General features: G+C 42.9%; 1 protein-coding gene across 6 annotated transcripts in view; it reads right to left on the bottom strand.

Moving 5' to 3' along the window:
• The window catches only part of LOC122559478 (V-type proton ATPase 116 kDa subunit a-like), a 72,231-nt gene that overhangs the window by 32,754 nt on the left and 28,558 nt on the right, over positions 1-10,919 (bottom strand). For all 6 annotated transcript variants that reach the window (XM_043708970.1, XM_043708973.1, XM_043708971.1 and 3 more), the window contains exons 8-9: positions 8,220-8,302; positions 481-574 (exon numbers count right to left, since the gene is read on the bottom strand). In XM_043708970.1, coding sequence (XP_043564905.1) covers positions 481-574; positions 8,220-8,302 — 177 coding nt within the window. The remainder of the gene's footprint in view (positions 1-480; positions 575-8,219; positions 8,303-10,919) is intronic.

The following is a 10,919-nucleotide window of genomic DNA, read 5'->3' as shown; positions in this document are numbered from 1 at the left end:
GAAAGAGGAAGGGGGGGAAAAAGAGGAAGGGTGGGAAAAAGAGGAAGGGTGGGAAAAAGAGGAAGGGGGGGAAAAAGAGGAAGGAGGAAAGGAGGAAGAGGAAGAATTTAGACACTGTCCCCAACTGGTGTTGCAAGGTTTCTCGTTCAACTTCTGTAGACAGTGGGGCAAAGGCAGTCCCCATAGAGGGCTGTGTGGAAGTGACCTCTGGGATGTTCACTCTGCGACACTACAGGAAAGCAATGTTCTTCCACATTAAAACGGTGAGACATTGAGGAGGAGATGTTGTTTTGAACCTGATGCCCTTCTGGAGTTGAGAAAATGCTATAACATTTGGCACTCTGTCACAACAAGTGGAGAGTTTGACCCTGACGGAGGGCAATAGAGGGAGATATGTGGCATTTGGGATTAAGCTGACAATAGTACAGGAAGGGAGTTTGAGCCCAATATGGCCATTGCTGCTCGGAGCTCATCACTTACAGTATTTAAGTCCTCAATGCGTGTTTTCACACCAGCAGCCATTTCTCTACGTTCGTTGGCAGATTCAGGACATGGGTACATAGTGGCACGGAACCTGAGGCAAACCAGAGAGGAAAGTTAACACTTTCTGAAAAGAAAGATTCAACCTTACTGGCAAGACCAACATTACCTACGTCAAGGCATGCTTGAAAAAAGAGATAGCAGTCTTTGGTTAACCACTTGCACTTAGTAGCTGGTTACAGCTGAGCTATTTCGGAGGCTTCTTCATAAGTCAATTAGGAATCAACATTTTGAAGCAGCCTCAAGTCCCAAATAGCTGAGACCAGGCAAAGACGACATGCATGCTTCACAAAATGATCTCAATGAACCAGTTCGTGTTTTCTAGGTCACTTTACACAGAGTCATAGAGATGTCCGATTTGTCCATGCCGACCAGATATCCCAACCTAATTTAATCCCATTTGCCAGCACTTGCCTTATATCCCTCTATGTGATCTCAACTTTTTTTTTTAAATTGCAAGAATTCAACCAACTGATTTCAGATGGTCAAAAAGATCATGATTGGATTTGAACTCCAATTCCCCACGCTGTGCATGAAAGGGTTAATTCTGAGGCATGTCATAAGCACTATCCACCATGATAACATCACACAGATGGACAGAAGAGCTTAGAACTTAATATTCAGTCTTCCTCAGTCTCTGTAACCATCATAGCAATGTAACCAATAACTAGCTACAGACATGAAATAAACCATACCTCGTTAACTACAAAAGACTTCTAGTTTTTTTAAAAAAGCAAACGATTAACCAGCGTTTATCGTCTATCCCTAATTTCAATTAAGAGTCAATCAACCAACAGATTTTCTTCTCCAAAGAACATTAATAAGTTTTCATAACTTTTGGAATTGCCACAATGTCACTATTAGACTAGGTTTGTAACCCACACTTTTATTGAATTCAAATTTCACCATCCGACATCACGGGTTTTGAACCAGTCTTCAAAGCATTAAAACCCCCAAGAGAACTGTGGATGCTGTAAACCAGAGAAAAAAAAACCCAGAAATGGCTGGAGGATCTAAGCAGGTCTGACAGCTTCTGTGGAGAGAAAGCAGAGTTAACAATGCGGATTGAGTGACCCTTCCTCAGGACATTAGTTTAGGGATCATGGATTATTAGTCTAATAGCATTACAACTACACCACTGCTTCCACTCAGTTAGATCAAGAGGTGGTTTTCCTCTACCAAACAGACAAGTGGTAGCAACCTTCATCTTAGACTGCAGACCATACAAAACAGCGAGCTGGCAGGTCCATACAACACGCTCGATTGTTACTTAAACCCCTTGGATTATTAATTCAGCAATATAGTCAGGACTGTAACTACTTCTTTGAACACGAGTCCCATTTTTCAAGAACCCAATGCAACAGTGAGAATTACAGGAATGGTTAATCGCTGCACCAATGTCTCACGTGGTGTTGGTCATTGCAATGTTCTTCTGTCACTATCTTTCTCTGGAAACAAATAAGCTCGGAAAGCACCTACTTGTCCTTTTCCAGCACTATTTTGAAGAGCAAGCAGGGTTACTCCCAACACCGGACCTTTTCCAGCACCACTAATCTAAACTCTGGTTTCCAGCATCTGCAGTCCTCACTTTTGCCTAGTTGATTTTAACCTTACTGCGAATCCTCTTGCAAGGATGCCTACCCTGAAGAAGTTCTCTCTCTCTACCCAGGAGGCTCCCTGCCTGTATTCCTGATGAAGGGCTTTTGCGCGAAATGTCAATTTTCCTGCTCCTCAGATGCTGGCTGACCTACATTGCTTTTCCAGCACCACTCTAATCTAAACGCTTACTCCCAACACCCTGGTCAACATTTATCCGATAATTATCATTGAAACAGATTACCCAGTTTGTGGGAACCACCCATGCTCAAAGCTTTGCCTTTGTAATTTCTATACCTCACTTGAAATGTAATTAATTAACTGTGAAGCATTTCAGGAACATTCTGAGGTTGTGAAAGGTGCTACATAAACGCAAAACCTACTACTTTATGATCACGAGCTAAACAAAGGAGATGTAACATTATGCCGGAAACAAGATTGGAAGACTTAGAAATTCTGGCAACTGGGCTAAAAAGAAAGCAGAATAGAAGTGGTTAAAAATAGAGACAGAGTGCGCCAGTGAAATAAACAAACACTGAAAGCAATAGTAAATAAATAAATAACTGGAAAGATTGAAAGAAAAACAAATAGATACAGACTTGCAATTGCAAACAATTGAAAACAGACAGGAATCATTTGAAAAACTGAAACCCTGAAAGCCAGCCTGAATAGCAGCCCAAAGACAAAGAGGCATTTCGAGTAAAACAAGGGCACTTGTACAATTTGAGGATATTAATTGACTCTACTTAATTAACAATAAAACATTTCTTCGAAGTGCAGGATACATAGCTGCCAATTTTCACACCTCCAGGCCCCATTGGCTATGACACTGAGGAACCCATCAAGTAGATGGAGAGAACCTTATCTTCATGCATGATCTGAAAGACCAAATTTAAAAAAAAACAAAGCAGCACTCCCTCAGTGCATTAATAAAGTAGCAACAAAAACCAGTCTGTGCATTCTGTCCTAAATACACCTTGTCACTCAGGAGCAAGAGAGAGTTGCCACTGAGCCACATTCCTTATGGGCTCATTGGCATTTGTATAAACACCATGTAAGTGACATGGTAATTGCCATGGAGGTCTGGGACCTTGGTCTCCTACTTGATGGCCTCGTGGTATTATCATTGGACTGTTAATCCAGAGATCCACGTAATGTTTTGGAGACTCAGGTTCATATGCTGTCATGGCAGATGGTGAGATCGGAATTCAATAAAAAGAAATCTGGAATTAAGAGGCTCATGATAAGATCACGAGAATTAAGAGTGGAAGGAAGGCCATTCAGCCCATTGAATCCACTCTGGCATTCAATCATGGTTTCAGTGCCACTTACCCACACTCTCCCCCTATCCCTTAATTCCTTGCAAGATTAAGAACTTAAATATCTTCAAGGCAGAGATTGATAATGTCCCAGCCTCCACTGCGCAACAATGAATTCCACAGGCCCACCACTCTCTGGCTGAAAAAATGTCTCATTTTTGTTCTGAATTGGCCCCCTCTAATTCTAAGGCTGTGCCCATGAGTCCTAGTATCCCCATCTGACAGAAAATTTCCCAGCATCCAACCTTTCTAAGCCATGATTTATCTTCTAAGTTTCTATTAGATCTCTCCTCAATCTTTTAAACTCTAATGAATACAATCTCAGAGTCTTCAGCTGTTCATTGTATATCAAGCCTACCATTCCAGGGATCATCTCTGCTGGACACGCACCAGTGCCAATATGTCCTTCCTGAATGATGACTGTGAATCCATTGTCAACTGTCAGAAAAATATTGTTCACTTCAGGGAAGGAAATCTGCCATCTTTACCTGGTCTGGTCTGTATGTGATTCCAGACCCACAGCAATGTGGTTGACTCTTAACTGCCATCTGGGATTAGGGATGGGCAATAAATGTTGGCCTAGCCAGTGATATCCTCATCCTGAGAGTGAATAATTTAAAAGAAAACCTCCCACAAGGCACATAATGCAAAATATTCACATATACACACATCATAATCTGTCCTGCAGCATTAAGCTTAATAAGTAAATTTAAATTAAAGATTCATGCAGCTGTAAAGGCAACTTTGCAAAGTGACCGATTGTCAGAAATCAGCCATGTTTTATGGAATCAAATAACCTTTAAGTGAACTTTTAATACAGGCTGGGAGCTGAAATTGATGCAGAGACACAGGCACAATCAACCGAGTGTCTGAATATATAATCAAGGTGGTGATTACGCCGACTATAGAATGCCTGCAGTTAAGCTATTATTTGAAGAATAATCATCATGGATATGTCTGGATCCATAGCCACATTCCTTGGAAATATTAAATGTCAAGTTAAAAATGTTCACCAACTTAAATGATGCCAAGCCCAGACTTTACCATCGAAACCAGTTATAATTATTTGTTCATGGGAGGTGGGTGTCACTCACTAGGCCAATATTTTTTGCCCATCCCTAATTACCCTTGAGCTGGTGACAGTGTTTGGGGTGCAGGTACACCCACAGCACTATTAGGAAGGAAGCTCCAGGATTTAGACCGTACAACACAAAAGGAACGGCAAAGCATTTCCAAGTCAGGATGGTAAGTGGTTTGAAGGGGGAGCTTGCAAGTGGTGGCGTTCCCACAGCATCTGCTGTCTTTGTCCTTCTAAATCGTAGAGGCCACATGATTTCAAATGGCCATGATGAATTACTGCGATGCATCTTGGAGATGATACTCTATGATGTATTGGTGAACAGTGCGAATGTTGAAGGCAGCAGATATGACCCATCGTGCTTTGCCCCAGATGGTGTCAGGTTTCCTGACTGAAGTTGGAGCTGCACTCATCAAGGCAAGTGGGGAGTATTTCACCACACTTCCTGACTTGTGCCTTGTAGATGGTGACTGGGCTTTGGGAAAATAGGAGAAGGGTTACTCGCTGTAGCATTCCTAGCCTCTGATTTGCTCTCATAGCCACAGGACCAATAGGTTACTCATTATAATTGATTAAAGAAAACAATTAAAATATCTGCTTGTATGACTACTGACTTAGGATTTAAAAGTAATCACATTAAACACTCCTAGAAGCAGCTGTTGAATTGGTTTGTAGACAGTTATTTGTCCTTATCCCTTGGTCAGTTTTTATCTCTGTATCAGTAGCTCTTCTCTTACCATGCCATAGCTGAAAACTTTACACCGGAAACCACTCACTGGCAGCTTTGTAAACGCAGTTAAAACTTGGTGTTCTAAAATCAGCCCCCCACTCCTTTATTTTCAATTGGACATAGCGAGAACATTACAATTATAGAACCACACAGCGGAGTGTTTTGGACACCTGCAATCACTCACCCTTTTTAATACATGTAATGCGAATGAGTTTAAGCAAGGACGCACATTTGCAGCTTGCCTATTTTACTTCTGCACTGAACTGATGAAGATTTTTCAACTGTAATGGTGATAAGACGTTGGAATACTATATTCTGAGCAGCCTCGGAAGGATGCAAACAAATACCACGAAGACCTGGACCTTCAATTTCTCAAGGATTCACCTCCTCTCCATTCCTGGGAGGAGTTACCCCAGATTGGTGGTTGCAATGATAATTCATCAACAATGCAATCAGTTGCATTCATAGTCAGCAGCTTCCATTGCTTAGTCTCGAGAGCCATTGCTGAAAGAAGTGTGAAATTGCTGTTTGGATCTTCCCCCCCCACCCCCCCCAACATCACTTTGAAGTCATACTCAGGTTCCATATACGATCGCTACTGTATAGTATACATCCGAGCTACAGAAGCAATGCAGAGAAGGACCTGAAACTCAGGTAGTGTTATGGTCAGAGAAATCGCATAGAAAACCACATTCTCTTCAATATTCGGGAGCTTAAATTCTGTTTATATAAAAATGGCCAACCTTGCTGAACTCAAGATGTTCAAAGTCAACATGGTCATATTTATATAAGTTTTTGAACTTCTTTCATTCCTAAACATTCCAGCTAAAACAGACACAAAGGGCTTGGAGTGGAGTGTCTGTTTCCCACCAGCTCTGGACAAAGCAAATCATTAAGCTTCATTACATCAAAATGAACATGAATGATTTTACAGTTACTCTGATGGAGAAGGTAAAGCTATACTTAATGACCTACTAATTAGCCTACAGAGATGGGTCATCAGCATCTGAAATGTCTGAACATGTGATGAGTGACTGAAATCAGAGCCAGATAAATTAATTAAGCATACAATGTTGGAGCCTAGGTTAGTTGCTGACTGACCTCCAGAAGCACAGCAGGATTGCAGGCCAAGTTAGCAGCTTGCTTCAGACTCTGTCTCCAAGTAGCCAGCTGGGAAGAGGCCAACACTTTGCCTGCAAGGAGAAGCAATGGGCCTAGTTCATTTAGGGAGCTATTGTGGACTTTGACCTCTGGGAAGTTCTGACTCATGTAAACTGATTTTTTTTTGGATGGATTAAAACTTGTAATTTGTAACTTCGCTCTTCTGTCTCGTCTTCCTTAACTTCCTGAGTATTTGCATGTGTGAATGGACTACTGAAGCAATTCCCCAATGTTTTGAATATTTTGTTAATGACCTCCATCGTTGGTTTCTAATTAAAGGATTTTGCTGTGGGATTTATTTCAAAAATTTGAATATGAAAACCAGGATTCGCAAACACCCGGACTTAATATTGAGTTCAACACCTTCAGATTTCAAACTCAGAGTTCTTGCCTTTCTTTAAGCTTCACTGGATGTAATTCCCTGTCAGTATGTCCTCTCTTCCCTCAACCCTGTGGGACTGTCTGTCCTTTCCAGTCTGGCAGTTCGACACAACATTTTTTTTTTTTAAAAAGAATTAGAATCCCTACAGTGTGGAAACAGGCCCTTCAGCCTAACAAGTCCACACCAACCCTCCGAAGAGTAACCCATCTAGACCCATTCCCCAATCTTATACTTTACCCCTGACTAATGCACCTAACCTACACTATGGGCAATTTAGCATGGCCAGTTCACCTAAGTCGCACATCATTGAATTGTGGGAGGAAACTGGAGCCTACACAGACACAGGGTGAATGTGCAAACTCCACACAGACAGTTGGCTGAGACTGGAATCAAACGTTGGTCCCTGGTGCTGTGAGCCACTATGCCGCCCTTTTGTTTTGTATTACTGTCCCCTCTCCATCCCTGTATGATGATCCCAATCCCTGGAATTGACCTATGAAACTTGCCCACGACAACAGTGGCGCAAATAATCCACTTTGAAATTCATTGAATAACTCCCAGCACTGACTACGGCCCAGTCAATCAAGCAAATTGGAATGTTCTGCCATTGTCACATTCTGATCACTTAATCTGCACTAAAAACACCCTCTCTTCCAGCACCCCACCCCTTTCATTGCATAAATCCTGCCCCCTCCATACTTCAGAGTTGACGTGAAGTTTGAAGTGTCACCTGGACTTGAAACATTAGCTCAATCAATCAATCTCCATAGATGCTGCCTGACCAGTTATACCCGAAACATTGACCTCTCCACCTCCTGATGCTGCCTGGCTTGCTGTATTCTTCCAGCCTCCTGCCAGTCCAACTTGAAATCCTGCATCTGCAGTTGTTTTGTCACTAAATGTTAAAATTTACAGCATTTTTCATTTTCCGTTTGAGAATACCTTTTGGCTTACCCCAGGAAGGGGCAGACATGGAAAGGTAAAGAAGTAAATTAAATTATACTTCTGTGCCTCAGGCATAAAGAGGGAAAGGGAAAGGCAATGAATCAATCATCGCTCAAATACACCCTCATTCGTAGCTCCTCAGTCCTTATAGAATGAACGCCCCAGATTGTTAACAGACTGAGGCACTCTGCCTGGCAAAGTTTATTCCTCTCTGCATAGCAGCAACCTGATTTGAGCTCAGTGCACCAGATTTCAAAGCAAGTGCACATCTTCAGCATGACCTCTAATCAGTGATATATTCATCACCACCTCCAATAATGTGCACCCAGTTTCTAGACAAAGGAAACACCTGAAAAACCAGACGGCCCATCTCTGGAGCCCAGCAATTTGTCTTCGGTTTCTCAGCTTAAAAAAAAAGCGAGGCGCCCACTAAGTGTTGCCTCAGGATTCATAAAAAGATCACCTCACCCATCGCAAATCTTCTGCACTTTGTGTCTCAGCTGGTCCCCTTGAAAGAAGATGATGAAGACATTCTTCTGGACCTTCACAAGCTGCAAAACATAATCTGTCAAACAGCAAGAAGGACTAGAGTTCGTTCATTAGGGCAGCACGGTCACTCAGTGGTTAGCCCTGCTACCTCACAGCAGCAGAGACCGGGGTTCGATTTCAGCCTCAGGCAACCAACCGCATGGAGTTTGCACATTCGCCCTGTGTCTGTGTGGGTTTCCTCCCAAAGATGTGCAGTTTAGACAGATTGATTTTAAATCACTCCACAGATGTGCAGGTTAAGTAGATTAGCCATGGGAAATGCAGGGTTACAAGGATAGGGGCGGGTCTGGATGCAATTCTCTTTAGGAGGGTCAGTGTGGATTCGATGGACCAAATGGCCTGCATCTGCACTATAGGGATTTTATGATTTCAGCTCCTCTCTCAGCAGCATTGCATGAGCTTCATGTGCATTAGTTTGTAATTTGCCAGGTTAAATTGTCCATAGTGTTCAGGGATGTGCATTAGTCAAGGGAAACTTAGAGTAGCAGGGGAACGCGTCTGGGTGGGATACTCTTCAAAGGCTCGGTTGGGCCAAATGGCCTCTTTCCACACGGTAAGGAATCTGTTCTAATCATTGTGGCAATTGGTGTTCAAGGCAGCCAAGTAATAGTGTCATGATGATGGAGCATTTACAGAGCGTTTGGTCAGGGGAGAATTTCCTAGTTTTGAATTCATGTCAGGATTCTTCAACATTTGAAGGAAAGCACTTTTCAGTTTGCAGCCCTCCCTTATACGGCATGGACGTGTCAGCCTAGATTGAGCATGGATTCCCTGGAGTTGTCCCTGAATGCACATCTGAAGGCAGACAGCTGAGTGAAGCCCACACACAAAAGAAAGACAACTGCTCTGCACTGATTTTGGCTCAACTCCATTTCAAACCAGATCAGTGACATTGCAAACATAGAACCACAAAAATCCTTAATATTAAAAATCTATGGAGAAAAAGAAACATTAGAGGTCAGACAGAACTTGAACGATCGAAGGCGTGTCAGTGTTCTCAAGAAGGACTTGTCCTCTTAATAACAGGTGGTCTGCACTTCTGACCTACGTCTCCTCCGTACCTCCACCATTTTGGTCACTTCTTGTTTAAGGTCTTTCCAATATTCTCCAATCAATAACAACATTAACCAAGACATTTAGGACAGACGACTCTGTACCTTAACTAGAGCTCAATCATAGAACAGCCTGATAGGTGTAAAGGGTTTATTCCCGAAACATCGACTCTCCTGCTCCTCAGATGCTGCCTGACCGGCTGTGCTTTCCCAGCACCACACTGTCGACTCTGATCTCCAGCATCTGCAGTCCTCACTTTCTCCTAATGAGTCCACAGGCAAAGTAATCCTCTGGTCCCATTTCATAAAATCCCCAGTGTGAAAGCAAGCAGTTTGACACATCCAGTCCACACCAACCCTCTGAAGAGCATTGGACACAGACCCACAGCCACATCCCTCTCCTAAAACTGTTACCCTGCATTTCCAATGGTAATCCACCTAGCCTGCACATCCCTCAATACTGCAGACAATTTAGCATGGCCAATCCACCTAACCTGCATATCTTTGGCCTGAATGTAGAATGTGACAGTGCAGTACAGGCCCTTGATGTTGCGCCAACCTGTGAAACCAGTCTAAAGCCCATCTAACCTGTACTATTCCAATATCATCCATAGGTTTATCCAATGACCATTTAAATACCCTTAACGTTGGCAAGTCCACTACTGTTGCAGGCAAGGCATTCCAAACTCTTACTACTTGGAGTAAAGAACCTACCTCTGACATCTATCCTATATCTATCACCCCTCAATTTAAAGCTATACCCCCTCATGCTAGCCATTGCCAGTCAAGGAAAAAGGCTCTCACTGTCCACCCTATCTAACCCTCCAATCATCTTGTATGCCTCTATTAAGTCACTTCTTAACCTTCTCTAATGAAAACAGCCTCAAGTCCCTCAGCCTTTCCTCATCAGCCCTTCCCTCCATACATCTTGGTAGATCTCCTCTGCACCCTTTCCAATGCTTCCACATCCTTCCTATAACGTGGCGACCAGAATTGTATGCAATGCTCCAAGTGTGGCCACACCAGAGTTTTGTACAGCTGCAACATGACCTCATGGTGCTGAAACTCAATCCCTCTACCAATAAAAGCTAACATACCCACACCTTTTTAATAACCCTATCAACCTGGGTGGCAACATTCAGGGATCTATGTACATGCACACAGATCTCTCTGCTCATCCACACTACCAAGAATCTTACCTCCTGTTGCTCCTTCCAAAGTAAATCACCGCATACTTTTCTGCATTAAAGTCCATTTTACACCTCAGCCCAGCTCTGCAGCTTCCCTACGTCCCTCTGTAACCTGCAACACCCTTCTGCACTGTCCACAACTCTACCAACCCTAGTGTCATATGTAAACTTACTAACCCATCCTTCTACACCCTCATCCAGGTCATTTATAAAAATGACAAATGGCAGTGGCCCCAAAACATATCCCTATGGTACACCACTAGTAACTGAACTCCAAGATGAACATTTCCCATCAACCACCACCCTCCGTCTTCTTTCACCAAGCCAATTTCTGATCCAAACTGCTAAATCACCCTTAATTCCATGCCTCTATTTTC

Source organism: Chiloscyllium plagiosum, chromosome 19 (assembly GCF_004010195.1).
Source record: "Chiloscyllium plagiosum isolate BGI_BamShark_2017 chromosome 19, ASM401019v2, whole genome shotgun sequence".
In the NCBI taxonomy this organism is placed as follows: domain Eukaryota; kingdom Metazoa; phylum Chordata; class Chondrichthyes; order Orectolobiformes; family Hemiscylliidae; genus Chiloscyllium; species Chiloscyllium plagiosum.
This window is presented reverse-complemented; position numbering and strand designations above follow the sequence as displayed.